This window comes from Mercenaria mercenaria, chromosome 4 (assembly GCF_021730395.1).
Source record: "Mercenaria mercenaria strain notata chromosome 4, MADL_Memer_1, whole genome shotgun sequence".
NCBI lineage: Eukaryota > Metazoa > Mollusca > Bivalvia > Venerida > Veneridae > Mercenaria > Mercenaria mercenaria.
In genome coordinates, this window is record NC_069364.1 from 70,765,034 (window position 1) to 70,785,616 (window position 20,583).

Sequence of the window (20,583 nt, forward strand, 5' to 3'; positions counted from 1 at the left end):
ACAGCTTCCGGGGGCCTCCGGCCCCCTGAACCCCTGGCCAGGGCTTTGCCCTGGACCCACCGGGGGCCCATGCGGCCCCCTGGCCCCCAGCAATATCTTCAGGTTTTTCAAAATTTTATACTTGAACCCCTGTGATAGTACTTATTGAGTATACCACCCCTACTGACTTTGGGGTCACCAGGCCAAAGTTCAAGGTCACAGGGGCCAACGTTAACTTTTTGCATGAAGGCACTTTACTTGCGAACCACTGCACCCAGGACCTTCAAACTTCACATGCTGATAATACTTATTGAGTACACCACCCCTACTGACTTTGGGGTCACCAGGTCAAAGGTCAAGGTCACGGGGGCCAACGCTAACTTTTTGCATGAAGGCATTTTACTCACGAACCACTGCACCCAGGACCTTCAAACTTCACATGCTGATAGTACTTATTGAGTACACCACCCCTACTGACTTTGGGTTCACCAGGTCAAAGGTCAAGGTGCTGTGGTGGCATTTGTCACCATTAGTGACAGCTCTTGTTTTCTATGCTTCATTATTAAACTACGTAGATTTAAAAAGCTCTTGTTCACAATTGATGAAGTTAACTGAAAAATTTGATGACTAACATATAACAAGTTACTTTTCCAGAAGACTTCCATATTTATAAGTCGAGTTACTTCTGTTGAACATTTCCATATTTACACGTGGACACTTCCATATTTACACATCAAGTTATTTCCCTCGAACATTTCCATAATTTACACATTCATTTTTTTTTTCCTCTCATAAACCCTTCCATATTTACAGATCAAGTTTCTTCCCAAGAACACTTAACATATTTATGCGTTCAGTTCTCAGTATAGTTTCCAACATGCATTTTAATGGCATTTTTTCAAATACTGAACTACATATACTGTTTTTTTTGTTTTTGTTGTTTTCAGTTTGCTTTATAAGCATATTTTGATAAATGAGGTGCCAAGAGTGGTTAAAATAAGTTGTAGAACTTGCTTCAAAATGGACCTAAAATAAATTAGTATAAACTATTTTGTTAAATGCTTCATTGAAGTCTGTGTATAACATACATAATTATATAGTTTTTGTTTTATTTTATTTCAGAGCGTTTTGACCATCACTGTCCATGGTTAGGGAATTGTGTTGGAAAGCGGAACTATCGCTACTTTTACTTGTTCATCTTATCGTTATCCATTCTCTGTATTTATATATTCGCCTGTGTTCTTACGCATCTTATTTTACGTAAGTATTTTGTACGTTTGTCACATTCTTATATCCAGGATGTTTTTTGTAGTTAAACATTCAGGATAAGATTTTATCAGTGATTATGCATAATACCGAAATACAAATATCACAGAGCAGGAAAATGTATGCAGTCACGTTGAGACTTTAACTTGGGGCCTCAATATGCCAGTCAAATGATAGCCACTTTGGCATACATTTGCTCTTAAATTTTGTAATGAATTTCTTTACTACTGAAAGGTCAAAGTCTCATTTAGAGGTTAGAGATTTTAGATAATTTTTGAAAGGTCTAACCAGACAATGTGTCAAGTGCAAGGTACAGACACCTAGCTCAGGTAAAGGTTTCAAGGGTCAAAGATGTAATGTTATTTTTATGCCCCCAGCATCTACTGGTGTGGGAATCATATAGTGATTGTCCTGTCCGTCTGTCTGTTCGTGCGTCTGTACAAGGCTAACCAAATTGGACCGTTTCGTCTAGCATCAATACCCCTTACTAGAATGACTTGATACTAATGCAGATGTAACCTGTGACCATTTCTCATCTTCAGACATCACCTGACCTTGACCTTGACCTCATTTTGGACTTAGGTTGCTTTATATGGGCCATCTCTTGGTTAACCAAATGGGACTGTTTCGTCTAGCATCAATACCCCTTACAAGAATGAATTGATACTAATACAGATGTAAACTGTGACCATTCCTCATCTTCAAACATCACCTGACCTTAGTTTGACCTTGACCTCGTTTTGGACTTAGGTGCAAAATCTATCGACAAGCATGGGGGCATCAAACGTTTATTGAACGCAGCTCCTTGTTCTTGTCTGCTCTGTTAATTTCTTAAACATGCAAGGATACGGTATTCAAATACCTTTCGTCATATCAATATAAGATATCTTTTTGCCCCTTTCCCCCATTCTTTGTGACTGGTCTGTAAGTTTTTGTTTGAATAGACAGATATTCAAAACTTGACACAAACATTCACCCCATAAATAGACAAGTCACATACAAAACCAGACCCCTAGTTCAAAGGTCAAGGTTACACTAAAAGGTGACAGATTTTAGTTCAAATTATCAGTCTAAAATTTTATTTGCATAGAATGATTTTCAGATAACTTTAATATTCAGCTGTACAAAATGATGACTTAGATACAAAACCCAGGTCACATTTACAGGCCAAATAAGGTTGTTTCTCTTGTCCATCCCTAATTCACTATAATAAGGTTATATGCCCCTTGCGGGACTTAGACCCCCACCACAAAGGTCAGGGTCTTACTATTGGTTCATTTTATGTTCTACTGTCAAAGTGCCGTTATTAAAGGGACACACACTTCCTATGTCCTAACACTATCTAGAAGGGGCAGGCATCTGTGTCATGGTGACACATTGTTATGTCCAAACATCACATAGTAAAGGACATCCGTTTCCAGTTATATATCATTTAAAGTTTAAATTTTAACTTGATCCTTGGCAGTCATATCATCAGTGTACGAAATTCAGATTTGAATCCAATAGCCCGTTCGGGCTACCAGATTAAAAAATTTCCAAGCCCGACACCAATTTCACTAGCCCGAACTTTAACACCTTAAAATACATACTTTTTGCACCATGTAACATTTTGTTTTACACACATCTCTATGCATGTTTGAAGTAATAAAAAAGACATACAGTACATGTTTGCCATGTTTTTGAAAAATTTTAACTTGAAATACTCCAGTCCAGATCAGCATCGTCAGAGTCCAAAAACATCGGACATGACACTCCTTGCCAAAACGAAATCTAAACTGTTATGCCCGATTTTTTAGGATCCGCACTCGCCAATTACTGCAACTTGGACTGTTGACAATTTGTAAGATGTAATACCGAGTGCTGAATACACATTTACACACACGCTGATAACATAATTTAAGCTCCGCCTACTGCAGGTACTTGTGAGAATTTCGCGAGAAGTGTGAAAGCTAATCAAATTATCCGTTACGCTAGAGGTGATTGTATTCAGCCAATTAGTGCTGCGGTTATGTCTTTGACACTGCGTTTGATTCTCAACACGTGAGAGTGCAAAAACCAATAATTCCATAAGCGTTTCTCAGTCTGGAAAATCATGATGCAGTACTCGTTTAATTAGCATTTTTTTAAACAAATGAGGAAAATACGGTAGCCCAGTCGGGCTTGTACCTGTGGAAAATCAGTAGCCCGAGCTGAAATTTGGTAGCCACGGGCTGTCGGACTACCGTGAATTTCGAACACTGTATCATCTATGATAGCTCTACACTATTTCAAGTTCAAGACTTTTTTGCTGTCTGCCTTGTGTTAGTATTAACAGTGATTTTTTTTTTGCCCTTTTGGGAAAAGGTCTGGTACCGGATAAATTGGGAAATTTAGCGGTATTTTTACTCAGATTGGGAATTTATATAGTTAATTGATAAAATCATTTAGAATGATTCTTCCTTTAATTCCATGTAAACAGCATCAAACAAACTGTTTAAATGGTTAAATCATGGTGAATGTCAATGTAACTAAATTTTCCTTCTGCAATCATCAAAATGCAAACTTAATTTGGTCATTTGGGGAATTTTTGGATGATAATTGGGAAAAAAGATTGCATTTTTCAATTGGGAAAAGGTCCTTTTAGGGGTACTTTATAAAGAAGGAAAAAATTCGCTGTGTATATAGTATATTGACAAAATATTTTGCGAATCAGACCTTATGACTTAAGGGAGTCAACAGACTTCATTAATACAGTTCTGTCCATTTGTTTCTTATCTTATGTTTAAAAGTGTTTGGTAACAATTGAATTACTGCTTCTTCAGTCAGGGAACTGTCTGTCCACTGTAGTAATATTTCTCACCATGGTGACTAATAGATTAGATACAGACAACATTATTAGATTAACTTGATACATAGATGATTTGAATGGATCTGAATCCTAGGGAGAAATCATTATTGATCCCCTTCTGACTGAAAACCAGTTTAGGGGACTATAGAATTGCACTTTTCTGCCCTCGATCTGTCTGGAAGTCTGTCTGTACACATTTTCATGTTCAATCAATAACTCTGTCATCCATCAGTGGAATTAATATTACTTAGCACAAATGTTCTCCATGAGATGACCTATCATACATAAAATCCAGACCCCCAGGGTCAAGGTTAAGGCTTATATCTTGGCTCTGTTGGATAATTAGCCAGATTGTTACAGGGGCCCTGGAGTTTTGAGCCTTCAGTTACTGAAAATTAGAAAATTAACTGTTCCGCTGTTTAACAAGAGTACATGTAGTTCTTATCCAAGTTCACCAATTTTGCTCAGTGTTTATGGGCGTAATATGTTGGACAAATTAACTAACAAGCCGGATACCCCCAGTCACTGTTTAAGTTATGGCCCTTGAATTACTTGAAACTGAAAATGGACAGTGTGCATTTAATAAACAATGTAGCACATATCCAATGTTCACCAAATGTAGTCAGAATGTTTATGGGCATGTTATCTTGGCCAAGTTTGGTAACCAGATATATTTGTAGATAATCTCTGTTGCTCTGGAGTTGTGGCCCTTGAATTAGTTGGAATTCAGAAAATTGACAACTAGTCTGCTCAATAAGTAGGGTACAAACGTATTTTTATAGTCAAAAGTAATTTGCAGGTACAAAAAAAAGTTTTATATTGTTACATCTTTAAAATCTTTTACAGTGAACCACAAAATAAGAATATTGCCTCTCTCTTCAATACATATTTGCTTTCCTTCTATAACTAGAAAGTTTATAGAACTAATCAATGATTATGTTTATATTTCAGGTTCTCAAGCCGAGAATTTTCTTCATGCCATGAGAGATTCTCCAGCAAGATATCCTTTTGTATTGATTTTGTTCACTGAGACATTTTTCTTCTTATCTATCTCAATGTTTGTAAAAAGATATTGTTGCTGGTGATTTTCATTTGAACTATTTTCATTTGTCTAGTTTCCTTAGATTTAGATTTTGTCAAGGGGACATTAAATTCTTTTATATCGATTTTGAAGTCACAGAGTCATTTTTTGTGATCTTTCTCCAACACTGTTTATGTAAGCTTATTTATAGTTGCCAGCAATAACCTGTATGGGTTGTTCCTGCAGAAAGTCTTGTTATAAACTTTAGTTAGAAGATAGTATACTTCCAATCCAGAAGCTTCCCTGGTTCTTAGTGTGCCAGGAGTGAAGCACCCATACATGGGACTCTTATCCAAACATTATTAATATTTAGTTGGAGAAGGGGATGTAACTGAAGACCCCTGGTTTCGTTTTCAGACAGGGTTAACAGTGACTCCTTCTGTCCGCTCTGTTATCTGTATAGTAGATGAACCCTAAAATTTTTTTGGTTTAAGGTTAAGGTCACAGGGGCCTGAATCCGCTCAATAGCTTGAGAACACTTGACCCAGAACCTTCAAACTTGGTAGCATGACTGGGCTTATAAAATAGATGACCCTTTTTGTTTTGGGGATCAATATGTAAAAGGTCAAGGTCACAGGGGCCTGAACCATGAAAACAGTTTCCGCTCAGTAACTTGGGAAACTGTTGACCCAGTATCTTCAAATTTGATAGCATGTTTGGGTTATGACGTAGATTAACCCACTTGTTTTGAGGGGAAGTAGGTCAAAGGCCAAGGTCATAGTAATCATGTAACAGCTTATCATGGCAGACATAAATGTTTTATGAACAGCTCTTGTTTTCATGATTTTCTACTTAAAAAAGGTTGTTCATATCATTAACATTGTTCAGCAGTTTTACAAAAAAGTTTTATATTTTATATGTCAGAAATTTAAATAGTTTTACTGGAAAGCTAAGAATTCCTGAAATCTTTGCAAATGTTTCTGTTTCTCCAGTAACATGATACTTTACAGCTTCAGTAAAATGATACTGTACTACTCTAATATAAAATGTTACTGTATGGCTGTAATAACAGGTTTTAAAATTATGGAAAATTGTTAATGTTTCTCCCACTCATTGAAAGAGGAACTATTTGTCTGAATGCAAAACTTGATGTCGTTCTGAGAAAGGGAACTTTTTACTATCTGAGAAAGTTATTCATTATGCCAGGCCATATATCTAGTATACTTAAATGATGTTAGTATCAATGGACTTTCTGCAGCAGTTTAAGATGTTCAAATTCTTCACCCATTGAAGAGATTTTGTTGTCAATTTTAAGACAGGTACATGAATTTGAAACATGATAGCATGTCAAGGAAATATTTTGAAGCATCATAGGTTAGATCAGTAGGTAGAGCAAAGAGTGCAACGGTGTCCTGAGTTTGTTTCCCTGAAAAGGTTTTTGTGACAATCTCTCCTTTTGACAGAGGACAGTACACCTGAAGTCATTTATACAGTGCATACCAGATAATGTTGTACCTATATCAAACAAATTGTAAATGTAAACACTATAGTCTGAATTAAAAAAAAATTCTGTACAGAAAAACAACAAAATGTAAGATGTATGTTTAAACTTTGATGTTTTGGTACACAAAGGCACTGACCTCCAGATTTTGGCTAAAAAAAATCTTTCTTTGAATCAAAATTTGGTAATATTGTGAACATAAGAATTTGAGATTTTGTTCTTAAACTATTTTAAAAATGCCAAATCAAGGGGGAAAATTTGCCAGAGTCTGGAATCGAATCTGGGCCGCTACGGCAACAAAAACTTTCTCACTGTCTCTAGGTAATATTGATAAAGACAGCGAGGACATGATGATATGTATTTCACCTTTGTTTCATATATATATTTATAGTTAAGGCAGTTTACCTAGAGTAAAGCATTACAAACGCTTTTCAATTAACGTAAAAATTAATAAAAACAACTAATTCTCATGTGTTTCCATAACATATAGACAGTCTGTAATTGTTTCAAAGCATTCTTAAGAAATAAAGCATTAATTTCCTGATACTGAAAATTTTTCTTTTTTTTTGTTGTAAGATCTGGAGACCAGTGCTTTTAACATAAAACTGTTTAAGAATTTTGAAGAAAGGACTGTTGTTGCTTCCTTAACATTGCTTCACTATTGTTGAGGCCATTATTTGTTTCTTTTCTGTGTGGTCTATAATTGGCCTTGCTGGGTTTCATACTTACCTTGCGGCCAGCGAACAAACAACCAATGAGGATGTGAGTCTTACTGTTGTTGTAGCAACTCTCACTTGCTTCTACATCTTTATTTTGCTGCTTTATGTTTTTTATTCGAATCATCTATAGATCTGTTGTAATTATATCTCGGAGGTGTGCGCAATAAGAACAGTGGCCTTACGACTCGGGCACAACATGTGCACATTTGATTTTAAACAGTTCCAGACTTTTGGAATATCTGTTTTAATATTAGCAGGTACTTTATATTTGAAAGAAGAATATAGATAATGTTGAGTAATTCAAAGGTGTAAGAAGCAGTTTTGGTTAATATCACAGTTTTCTTTGGCTTGAGTTTAAAAAGGACAAGTTGTTGACTATTTGCCTATGAATTTTCTGTATATTTATTTGTTGTGTGTTGTGTTTTATGTAAGTTAGATTTTCTAGTTGTGTATATAGATGTTTTTATTGTCTCGCCCACTTTTAGTTGAATCCAAATTCTGGCGACGGCGTCAGCAATCGGAAATAACTAAAATGCTGTTGCATATATTTCTTTTAAACCTTGTAGGATTATTTAAAAACTAATTTTACACCCCCATGGTGAGACATTTTTTAGATTTTCATTTTTTTAGATTTTTTGGACGCCTTTGAAAATTCACAAAAATGACAATTTCTGGAAAACCATTACATACATTGCTTTTTAACCTTGTAGGATGGTTCAAAACTCATTTTACATCCCCCATGGTGAGTCCTGTCCCCCCTAGTGACCGTGACCTTGAAGAAATTAGTATTTTTACGTTTTTTTTTGAAGCCTTTGAAAGTCACAAAAAGGACAATTTCTCAAGAACGTTACATATATTGCTTTGAAGTCTAGTAGGTTGGTTCAAAAAATCATTTTATACCCCCATGGTGGGTCCTGGCCCCCTAGTGACCTTGACTTTGAAGAAATCAGCCTTTGAAAATTCACAAACATTACAATTTTTCAAAAATAGTTACAGATATAGCTTTGAAATTTGGAAGATGGTTTTAAAACTCATTTTGCACCTATTTCATGAGTCAAAGCTCCTGTGGACGAGACACTTTCAGGCGGTGGCCTTGTTACTGTACTGTTTGATATTTTTGCTTTTACTGTACTATTTGATTTATTTGCCTTAACTGTGTTTCACTGTGATAGAAATCATTATATGTTTTTTCTCTGTATGGTCTGTGGTAGGACTAACAGGATTTCACACGTACCTTATATCATCACAGCAAACTACAAACGAAGATGTAAGTCACATGACCAGTATTTGCATGTCACATGATCATAGTTATAATAATAACCATACTTAAACTCTCATTGATGAGGGCTGGGCGCTATTTAGGAATCACTTTGTCCTGTCCATGTTCAGTCATGTCCAGCCTTAAGAAATGATACAGTTTTGAGAGTTGAAAAATCCTTTAACATATGCTTGAATTGGAATAAAACTTCACGTAAATCTGTGTATATAATGTATTTATTCAAGCTAATGTTGTTTTTTTTTGATAGATTATAGCCCCATTTGGATTTTAAATCAAGTATTTGGACTTGGAAAAAACTCATTTAAGAAGGTATTTTATTGACACTTTATAGACAACAAGTGTTTTAAAAGGGTACAGTGGGTATTATTTATTACCATTATATACTTTGCAAACAAGGCTTTCAATTGATGTATGACGCAGCTTTAGTTATCTAAGCTCTAGTTATTTTATGCATGTTAACAATTTATTTGACAAAAGAAGTACATATAAATTCAAATTTACAACTCAATATTAGCAAGAAATAGAGTTATTGTGCTCAGTCAAGAAGTCATGGACGAGTTTTCCTTTGATGTAGATTTTATAATAGCAGAATGCTTCTCTTGATATGTTCAATGAAAACTCAAAAATGACGAATGGCTGGAACTACCAAACCTCTTAGACTAACAAATTATTATGAATACATTGAGCTCAAGTGAACCAAGCCAGATTGTATAATTTATATTTTGTACATCGTAAATAAAATAATTTGTATTGAAGACATACATATGAGACTGTTAAATAGGCATTACATTACTGAAATAAAAAAAGAATGTCTTGAAGTAATAAATTCTGATAATAGTTTTTTTGGGGCTCATTAAGTTATAGGGATAAAACTCATCTCCCTCCCTCTTAAAAGAAGAAACGATAGATTACATAAAGCAAAAGATAGATTACATAAAGCAAAAGATAGATTACATTTAAAGCAAAATATAGATTACACAAAGCAGACACCTGATTATTTCCTATGTATATATATTCATAAATATATAGCCCTGGAGAATAGCGACCTTGTTTCATTCCTCGTAGTTTCTGTCCGTAAATCAGTGTATGTCTGGTCAGTAGGTGGACACATTTGATTTGTAGAGGTGTGAATCCTCCCCAGATGGATTGAAATATCAGACTGATTTAAGGTGAACAAATTCCTCACTATATCAACACAGTTTAATGGCTACTTGTGTAGCCATTAGGCTTTTGTCATCCTAAAATGTTTTTGGTTTCTTTGCAGTTTATGGTTTTCAAAAATTTCCTCAAATATAGATGAAGTTTACTAGTGGCAGGTACATCCTGTAGGCTTTGACATCAGATTGGAAATGTTTTAGTCTTGTGGCATTTATCAAACCTTTCCATTCCTGGATTAAAAAAGTTTTCTATTTTAGTATCATCAATGCATGTTTCTCCTCATTTGGATGTGTTTTGCTTTGCAAAAAAGCTGAATTGACGGTAGATGGAAGTCAATTACTGAATGATCTCTCAGACACTGTCTTATCCGTTATAAGGCTGCAGTGGTATACTGTTCTGTTGGATTAGTTTAGTGCAAGAATTCTTTCTAAATATATTTAGCCTTGACACATCCACACAGAAACATGGGTAATGCTACTGCAGTGGAATGTCTTTCTCATTGAGGCCTGTAGAGCTATTTGAAATGGAAAACAGCAATTTTTTTACTGACATCTTATTTAGATTAACTTTGGATGATCAGAAAAGCAGGTTAAAAATCCATGACATAATGCAAGCAGAGTAAAATTTAGTATGGTTAAAATAAGTCCTGCCTTTGATGTGTATTTTGCCTCACACAGTTTGACTAGGTCAAATGATGCTGCATAAAAGAGACATACCAGGATTTAACAAACATGTACAAAGACAAACTGGTCCACATGTTGTTAATGACTGCTAGAAGTTCCACTCTATATTACAATATTTCGGCTGATCTATTTGATTTTTTACATACTTTTATTTACAATGACTTCGATATAATAGGGTTATTATAACAGTAGCTCGATTCGGCTTGAGTGGATTTTTGCCAGATCGAATCTCACAAGGCGGGTGTGATCCCACCTTGCATAACCAACAAGAGCCGAATACAAATTCACAGATCTACCTACTGATATAATGACCCTATTATATCGAAGTCATTATAAATAAAAGTATGTAAAAAATCAAATAGATCGGCCAAAATATTGTAATATAGGGTGGAAGCTCATAAACAAATTTGAGACCCCCCGCTCCCCGCCACCTCCCATGCCTGCTTTTTAGGTCTTCTGTATGAAAATATCTTCAGTAACCTTGAACCTTGATGTAAATGTTTATGTCTTTGGACTTAAAAGTGCAAGAACAATATTGGTGATCAGTCAAGATAGATAAAGCCCTTTTAAGTGATATTACCATAGAATATTCTAGAAGTTGATTTGAATGTCTGCTGGCTGTTTGGTAGGATAATATGTCTGATATTTTACCCCCAACTGATTCTGTTTTGCTTTATTTTTGTATAAAATCTGTTGTAATCTGCATGAAGAGATATATCTCTGGTTTATGATTAACATTTAATTAATATGACAAATTGTATTGAAGGTGAGTAGAAAAGTCAGTTTCTTAGTTGATGAAATGAATAATATTAGTCAAAATCAGCTTATAAAACTTAGCTTGGTTGATGGTTAATCATGATTAAGAATAGGATATTATGACTTGAGGCCAAAATCAGGAAAAACTGCAAAATTTATGGATTCCGGTCAATGAAGTAACAACAGTATTTCTTTGATTTTGAATTTAATGCCCTTGAATTGGCCATTTTTTTTAAGTCTGTATAATTAAAACTCATGCCTGTTAGAAAATATAAATGGCAATTCCTTCAGTGAAATGGATAATTTTGTGTAGTTGATACTCAGGATCTCAAATTCCAGGGGATGAAGCGTTTTACTTCGAGATAACTGAAATTCAGCTTAAAAATGATATTTTGTACAAATGTTTTCCAGATGGGACTTTAAAATGTCTTCGAGGTAACCAGAATTTTATGATAAGCGAGTTTGAGATTTATGTATTTAACACAAGATTTAGGGCAACGTTCATCTAGTACAGATAAATGTGACAGACTTTACTTACAAATAGTTTCATATTTCATTGCCTTTCTCATTAACCAATGACATGGAATTGAGAATATTTTCACTGGAACAAGTCAAGATATGGTGAGGAATGTTCTAGATGTGAAAATGTATTTTTTTTTATGATATTGAGTTTATTACTCTCTCTTTTTCCAGATAAAAGGCTCATTTTCATCTAAAAGAAATCAAGAAAATTTTAATCCGTACAGTCATGGCTCTATATTCAAAAATTGTTCAAGTGTTTTATGTGGACCAAATCCACCAAGGTAAGTTAACCTTTACCCTGCTAGATTTCTAAAATGGACTGGCCTGTCATTCAATTCGGGCAGTACCATTAATTAATCGAAGGGATGTTGACTGAAAAAGGCAGAATCCCTTGCAGCCAGCAGGCTAAATGTTAAAGATTGTGTTTTGGTTTTCATTGGTAAATTTCGTTCCATAAGTGTTTTATGTCAACTAATTCCACCAAGGTATTAAGGTAGTTCTGTAACGTTTTTGCATTTAAAACACGAATTTGTTGATCCTGTTCAACGTGCATTTTCCGAATTAACGAGAAAAACCTGGATTCAGCTAGGGAAATTGAAAATCAGTTATAATTTGAATCGAATCTTGTGAGCAAATATATTACAATGACTGTGTTGATATGTTCTATAGATGGTGTCAAAATTTGTATGATATAATTAACATGGAGCCACGTTTATAGAGTCAAAATATCTGCTATAAATTAACGTAAAATGCCCGGTTTCCTTTAATCATGGTCAAATATCTCAAAAATAAGCACACAGACCTATACATTTTATTTCACCAAATTATAGGCCATATGTTTATTTACAACTGTGAGAAGTTTCATCAAAATCTACATTGTAGAAAAAATTCTATCCGCGAAAAGTTATGAAAGTTATGATTTTCCCATAGACTCCCATTATGAAATATTTCGTGAGGTCCAAATTTTTCAAATCAGCCTAGCAAAAAATCAAGCACACGACCCTATCTTTTTTATTTGCTGAATTTTCTAGGTATATTCTGAAGTTTTGAAAAATTGGAGTTTAATCAAATTCTACATTGTAGAAAAAGTTTCGATCCAAACGTGCAGAACTACCTTAATTTCAAGCGAGGATGTTGTAAAGTTGGGGTTTTTTTGCATTTTTTAACACAACTTTTGTTTGAATTTCCCCTCTGTTTCAAGTGAGGGTGTTGTACAAATTTTTTTTAAAGAAAACCTTGGTTTCAAAGCCCCCTCTAGGGGAAAAGTATGTTAAAGAAAAATGATAACAGTTCATCAACCTTTTGGGAATATTGAGTATTTTAGAAGAGAAATAAAAGATTAAGATAGACTGCTGTTTGACTATGTCTCAATAGATGTAGGATGTTGCGTGTTCAAGAATTGTTTGTTGTCTGGTATGGCGCCAATATATTTTATGGACAAAACTGGAGAGCCAGGGCAGGTTCTCTTATAGGAGGCCAGGGAAATTCTGCTATAGATCACCTGGGAGCCAGGGGAATTCCCTAATTACTTTATGATTGAAATTATCTATTTTTAATGTTTCTAAATTCTGAATTTCAGTTTGATAGATAGAACAGGATTGATAACTTCAGACAACTCACAAGTTCACCCGGTCAGTAAAGACAGCTCCGTTAAAAGAGATTATTATGGTTCAACCACAGTCACTAAACAAAAGGTTAGTAGTTGTTTTACATTACTTTTTACTAGTAGGTGAACAATTTTATTTAAAGGAATAAAAAAATTGTATCCTGTTTGGTCAAGAGTCACAAGACTGTCAAGAAAACTAATGTACTCTGTGACAAGGCCTAAGCACAGAGGTGGACAAGACTGCCAATCCAGTTTAGCGAGACAAAATTTTAAAATGTTTTCCATCATCATTTTCAGTGGTGAAGTTCATGTTATTTAGCAGTTATTTACATCAGTACTTGGTTAGGGCACTACCTGAATCCAAGGAAATTGGAAACTTTATCTGACCATGTTTCATAGTTTCCCAGTTGTAAAATTGTGTGAAAACCCATGTAGAAAAAATATGTTAAGTATTTTCACTGACATTGTTAGCTCGACTATTCGAAGAATAGTCCGAGCTATTCTGCTCACCATGGTGTTGGCGTCAGCGTCACACTTTGGTTAAAAGTTTTGCATGCAAGTAATATAGCTATCATTTAAAGGCATATAGCTTTGAAACTTAATTTTTCTTTTTCTAAGTCAATTACCAACCTCACTTGGCCAAATTATGCCCCATTTTGGACTAAGAAAATCCTAGTTAAAGTTTTGCATGCAAGTTGCTATCTCAGAAACTAATGAAACTGCATATGTTTCTTCGGGTTAATAAAACTAGGTCATAGCATCAAGTCCCTTAACTCTGACATGTATTTTGCAAAATTTTGTCCCCTTTTGAACTTAAAAACTTCTGGTTAAAGTTTTGCATGCAGGCTAGTGCAGATACTGGATTGAAACTCTATAGATATTTTAACATTTAGTGTAATATTCCTGCTTCTGGGACAAAACTCGAATAGTCGAGCATTGGCTGTCTTACAGACAGCTGTTTAGCAATGCTATAAAAATTGTGTTATGAGGAATACAAAGCTATATTAGACCCATACATTCTGTTATAAAAATGCTTGTGCTTGTTCTGTAATAAAGATAACAGGATTAATTTACTGAAGTTGTGTAATAAGTATATTCCTGTTCTGTTATGATTGCATGCTGTGGAACTTTATTGTCAAGATACGGTTGTAATCCTATTAAGAAATGATGTATATTAAGGGGTATATTAAAGCACATTATTCATACAGAGCTCAGTATATAATAGGAAAAAGGTAACGCTCTTATCTAATGGTGTATTCTACATGTCCAGTCTGAACACTTGTGTTCTCTATGTACCAAAGTTACAATAAAAACAGTCTGTGTAGAAAGATATCAAGACAAAATTGCAATTGTCCATTTATGATTGGAAAGATACTGGACAAAACTTCTTAAATTATTTGTAGTTATTTGTCCATGTATTTTGCCATTCTGGTTATGAAAAACACATCTTGTTACAGTAAGAACTGGCACCAAGGGTATAAAACTGAGGTTTGAGACCAGTCTCAAAATGAAGCCTTGCGATTGGTCAATTTCAAAACTGAGGTCAGAATCAGCCAATCAGAAAGTGGAGTTTTGAGACTGGTCTCCTATCTCAGTCACTTGACAGCAAATGTCCACAAGGAAGCAGAAACTTGCAAATTATTCAAAGTGATGATCAAGTAAAAATTCTGTTTTGATAAAATATTGCTCTTCACAAATTTCTTTCACGTAATTTTATGGAACTATTTTAGCACTGTGACATGAAAACTTAATTTTCTGATGGCTTTTATCACTTGAATAATAAAAGATAATGTCAGTTGAGATTAAAAGTCTGCTGACTGTGTGTATTCAGCATTAACATTGCAGGGCTAATAAATAGAAGCAGATATTCTGTTTTATCAGTCTTGGAACTAATATGCAAATATTACATTGAGGATAATTCCCAGAGGCATCAATCGAAATAAAGTTATTTATCTATCCTTGGCATTAAACAGTTTTAAGGATTTCCAGACAAATTTAAGCAGGAAAAATCAGCCATGTTTATTGAACATAAATGATCACCTTATAAAAGCTTTGCTAAATACTTAGGGTTAACAATTTCATGGGAAGTTCTGGAACAGAGGAGAACTTTTGTGTGTGTTAGTTTGTATGTGTCAAAGTGTCATACATTTAGTATTGAATTATATAGAGTTTATCAAAAAGACAGAATGACAAATCTCCTGCTCAAGCATGAACAGATTGAGCAGCCAGCTATCTTAAGCAATTCTTGTCAATATTATCTGTTTGTAATTTACTACTGGATAATATTGTATATTTGGCGTAATGTCACATAATGTCACTTTTGTAGGAATCACTTGTTAACATTATTGCCATAGCATCATTTTCTGTGCTTGTTTATCAGTAGTAAATAAAGTGAACAAACTGTACACAACATGTGTAAAATATAATATCACTTTGTGATTTGTCGTTGAATAAAATCATTGTTTGGATTTCAGATTCGAAGGAATTATATCACAAGGGCGCAGCCTGTTTTCTGTTGCATGCCATTTCACGCTTTGACGTAATATTTGTAACATCAGAAAAATGTGTTGTTGTAAAATAACACACAAATTTCAGCCGTCTTTGTTTAATAGGAAAATGAATTGAGTCATGTTAGAATCATTCATGATACCATTTTCACAAAAGTAACTTTATCATTTTACTCATCTCTGTGCACTTCTAGGAATCATCATTAAATGCAGTACACATGTACTTTAAATCAAGGGATATATTGCCATCATAGATTCAAGCAAATGTTATGAGAACCCAAGTTAAATACGGCCTAATGATAACTTTTATGTATTTGCAGCAAACCAGTAATATGGGTACAAATACACAGACTGACACTGTATCACCAGTAAAACATGACATGATTAGTTACCAGTCCCCAGACGGTACTATAAGTAACAGATTACCACCTTCTAATGGTAAGTATCGTCCCCTAGTTATTGTAATAGAATCTTCCATCCTCTTCAGCGGATTAGTCTACAGTAAATGGATGGGGTCGGTAGGTTATACCCAAAATTTTGTAATAGATTCTTCCGTCCTGTTCAATGGAACAGTCTGCAGTTAATAGATTGGGTTAGTATATTATGGTAAATATCCTTCCCAAAATTTTGTAATAGAATCTGTCATCCTGTTCAGTGGAGCAGTCTTCAACTCAGTTATGGGGTTGATAGATGGTAAGCACTATGGATATTGTATAGTCTTCCATTCTTTTTTAGCTCACCTGTCACAAAGTGACAAGGTGAGCTTTTGTGATCGCGCAGCGTCTGTTGTCCTTCGTCTGTGTGTGCGTGCGTGCGTAAACTTTTGCTTGTGACCACTCTAGAGGTCACATTTTTCATGGGGTCTTTATGAAAATTGGTCAGAATGTTCATCTTGATGATATCTAGGTAAAGTTCGAAACTGGGTCACGTGCGGTCAAAAACTAGGTCAGTAGGTCTAAAAATAGAAAAACCTTGTGACCTTTCTAGAGGCCATATATTTCACAAGATCTTCATGAAAATTGGTCAGAATGTTCACCTTGATGATATCTAGGTTAGATTCGAAAGTGGTTCACGTGCCATCAAAAGCTAGGTCAGTAGGTCAGATAATAGAAAAACCTTGTGACCTCTCTAAAGGCCATATCTTTCATGGGATCTGTATGAAAGTTGGTCTGAATGTTCATCTTGATGATATCTAGATCAAGTTCGAAAGTGGGTCACATGCCATCAAAAACTAGGTCAGTAGGTCAAATAATAGAAAAACCTTGTGACCTCTCTAAAGGCCATATTTTTCATGGGATCTGTATGGAAGTTGGTCTGAATGTTCATCTTGATGATATCTAGATCAGGTTCGAAAGTGGGTCACGTGCCTTCAAAAAGTAGGTCAGTAGGTCAAATAACCTTGTGACCTCTCTAGAGGCCATACTTTTCATGGGATCTGTATGAAAGTTGGTCTGAATGTTCATCTTGATGATATCTAGGTCAAGTTTGAAACTGGGTCAACTGCGGTCAAAAACTAGGTCAGTAGGTCTAAAATTAGAAAAATCTTTTGACCTCTCTAGAGGCCATATTTTTCAATGGATATTCATGAAAATTGGTCTGAATGTTCACCTTGATGATATCTAGGTCAGTTTCGAAACTGGGTCATGTGCGGTCAAAAACTAGGCCAGTAGGTATAAAAATAGAAAAACCTTGTGACCTCTATAGAGGCCATATTTTTCATGAGATCTTCATGAAAATTAGTGAGAACGTTCACCTTGATGATATCTAGATAAAGTTCAAAACAGGGTCACGTACCTTTGATAACTAGGTCAATAGGTCAAATAATAGAAAAACCTTGTGACCTCTCTAGAGGCCATATTTTTCAATGGATCTTCATGAAAATTGGTCAGAATTTTTATCTTGATAATATCTAGGTCAGGTTCAAAACTGGGTCACATGAGCTCAAAAACTAGGTCACTATGTCAAATAATAGATAAAACGACGTCATACTCAAAACTGGGTCATGTGGGAACAGGTTAGCGATTCAGGACCATCATGGTCCTCTTGTTTTATGAATATAACAGGGAATGCAAGTATGATAGATGTAGAATTTTCTTGTCCTGCAAACTAAATATGCTCCATCAATATTGATCCACAGGACATTTTTTTGAGAGGCTCAAAGTAGAAATTGATAGATACATAATTGGTAGAAAGTTGTTAAGCTGTAGCATATTTACTAACTGCATTGTGTTTATGATGGCAGTGATCTAGTGCCTTGTATAATGACTGCACAGCAGTTTTAATTGCATAAATGTATAGCTTACACAGTTGTCAGCTGATAGTGGGATGTTGCATCCCTGAACCATCAGATTGTACAGCATGTTTCTAGTTTATATGATCTTGAACTGATACTTATTTATATACCTGTAAATATTCTGTGAAAAAATTGGCTTATACCTCACAAAAACGGATTTTTAAACATGTATTGCATACTTTGCCTGTGCTGGACTACTTTCATTAATATTCCTGACCTGGTAATGAAATAGTTCTTTGTTTTATAGTTTTTAAGTCAGTTTCAGCAACAAATAAGAAAAAGGGTGGAAGTTTATAGTTAAAGGATTATTTATTACATTACGTAATTTCAGCTCTCATCAGTTTTACCAAGCTGAATCCTGGCAAAATCCATCGGAGCTGAATACAACAAACCAGATCAAGCAACTGTTAGATAATATATGAGCCGTGCCATGAGAAAACCAACATAGTGGGTTTGCGACCAGCATGGATCCAGACCAGCCTGCGCATCTGCGCAGTCTGGTCAGGATCCTTGCTGTTCACTTTCAAAGCCTACTGGAATTAGAGAAACTGTTAGCGAACAGCATGGATCCTGACCAGACTGCGCGGATGCGCAGGCTGGTCTGGATCCATGCTGGTCGCAAAGCCACTATGTTGGTTTTCACATGGCACGGCTCATATATATATAAAACCGATTGTATCTGCCATTTATATTATTGTGATAATGAAAAAAACAGATCAATTAAAAAAATAAAATGATGTAAAATGTTTTAATTTTCCATTGTTGAATTAGGTGGCAAAAATACTATGTGGAACATGACAATGTCCCAACTCAATTATGCCAATGGTAAGACTTAATGTCGCACACACATATATATATTCTGCTGTTTCTACACATTTTCATTTTTTAAGTTGTTATTGTAATCTATCGTAGAAACTTAGATTTGCTTTTTTTATATTTTATCACTGAATGTTACGTTTTCTTGCTATTCTGGCATTTATTTTGGTAACAAGTATATTTATGTCTCCCACCACACAGCACAGGCACCAGTATCGGACCTGGGACAAAGATATGTTTGTTTTCATCCTAAATGAGTTAAAAATGAAAAATATGTAGTGAAATATGAGCCCCCTTCAAAATATACATATGTCTACTGAAGGCAAGAATCTCGAGAATCGAGCCTGCGAGCAATGGGTTCACTTCCCGGGCCGTTGTGAAATAAATTCTCTAGATAATTAAACAAACTACCTATCACCATTTCACGTGTACATTTAGCTACAAAATGAGACCGACCCCAAGTCTCTAGCCCTACCCATTCATGAAATATCTATCAGAAAATGAGTGCCTTTCTGCTGCAAGTTCCAGGTAGACAGAAATGTGGCACAACGAAACAGTACGAAATCACGGACTAAAATATGTTTGTCAGCCAAGCAAGGGTCAAATTCAATAAAAAATACTAAATAGTATAAATAAATACATAAACTAGGGCCACTCACAATCGTCAGTAGCATCTCAAACACGTGATATTGGCGTTTCAAATTTTTCCACGGTCTTTCAATTGAATGCTACGCCATTGAACAGAATTCGTAAGGTATTTTTAAACGCAATTTCTGATTGGCCAATAGCGACACACCTCCGACAGAACCGCATCGTTTCGCACAAAATTACTCTGATAGTATCGTATCGGTTTCAATGGATAATACAATTGAAAGACCGACGGAAAAATAAAAAAGTAAATATCGCGTGTAGCAGATGATACTGACGGTGGTGAGTGGCCATAATTTGCATATTTAGTAATACTTGTTATTAATGTCAAATGAATTTGACCCTTGCTAGGCTGACAAACATCTTTTAGTCCGTGATATCGTACCGTTCCGTTGTGCCACATTTCTATCTACCTGGAACTTTCAACAGATAGGCACTCGTTTTCTGATAGATATTTCATGAACAGGAAGGGCTAGAGACTTGGGGTCGGTCTCATTTTGTAGCTAAATGTACATGTGAAATATTGATAGGTAGTTTGTTTAATTGTCTAGAGAATTTATTTCACAACGGCCCGGGAAGTGAACCCATTGCTCGCAGGCTCGATTCTCGAGCTTCTGGCCTTCAGTAGACATTATGTATATTTTGATGGGGGTTTTTTTTTTTCACTACATATTTTTCATTTTTAACTCATTTAGGATGAAAACAAACATATTTTTGTCCCAGGTCCGATACTGGTGCCTGTGCCACACAGTGGTGTGGGAAACATATTGATTTACTCCAGTCTCTGTGTGTGTGTGTGTGTGTGTGTCTATTGGTCACAAAGCTTGTCCGCACTGTAAGTCGAACATTTCTCATCCGATCTTCACCAAACTTGAACAAAATGTGTTTGACCATAAGACCTCGGCCAAGTTCGATAACTAGCCAAATCGGTCCAGGCGTCTTGGAGTTATGGGCCTTGAATTACCAAAAATCGGTCTTTTTACTCTTGTCTGCACTCTAATT

General features: G+C 35.2%; 1 protein-coding gene across 5 annotated transcripts in view; it reads left to right on the forward strand.

Moving 5' to 3' along the window:
- LOC123552094 (palmitoyltransferase ZDHHC14-like) overlaps positions 1-20,583 on the forward strand; it is a 53,092-nt gene that overhangs the window by 16,784 nt on the left and 15,725 nt on the right. For 2 of the 5 annotated variants that reach the window (XM_053541635.1, XM_053541637.1), the window contains exons 4-10: positions 1,102-1,239; positions 5,024-5,072; positions 8,478-8,580; positions 11,883-11,992; positions 13,291-13,405; positions 16,145-16,262; positions 18,889-18,942. In XM_053541635.1, the coding sequence (XP_053397610.1) occupies positions 1,102-1,239; positions 5,024-5,072; positions 8,478-8,580; positions 11,883-11,992; positions 13,291-13,405; positions 16,145-16,262; positions 18,889-18,942 (687 nt within the window). Of the gene's footprint in view, positions 1-1,101; positions 1,240-5,023; positions 5,073-7,253; positions 7,357-8,477; positions 8,581-11,882; positions 11,993-13,290; positions 13,406-16,144; positions 16,263-18,888; positions 18,943-20,583 lie in introns of all 5 variants that reach the window. The other 3 variants (XM_045341478.2, XM_053541638.1, XM_053541636.1) reach the window with 2 other exon arrangements.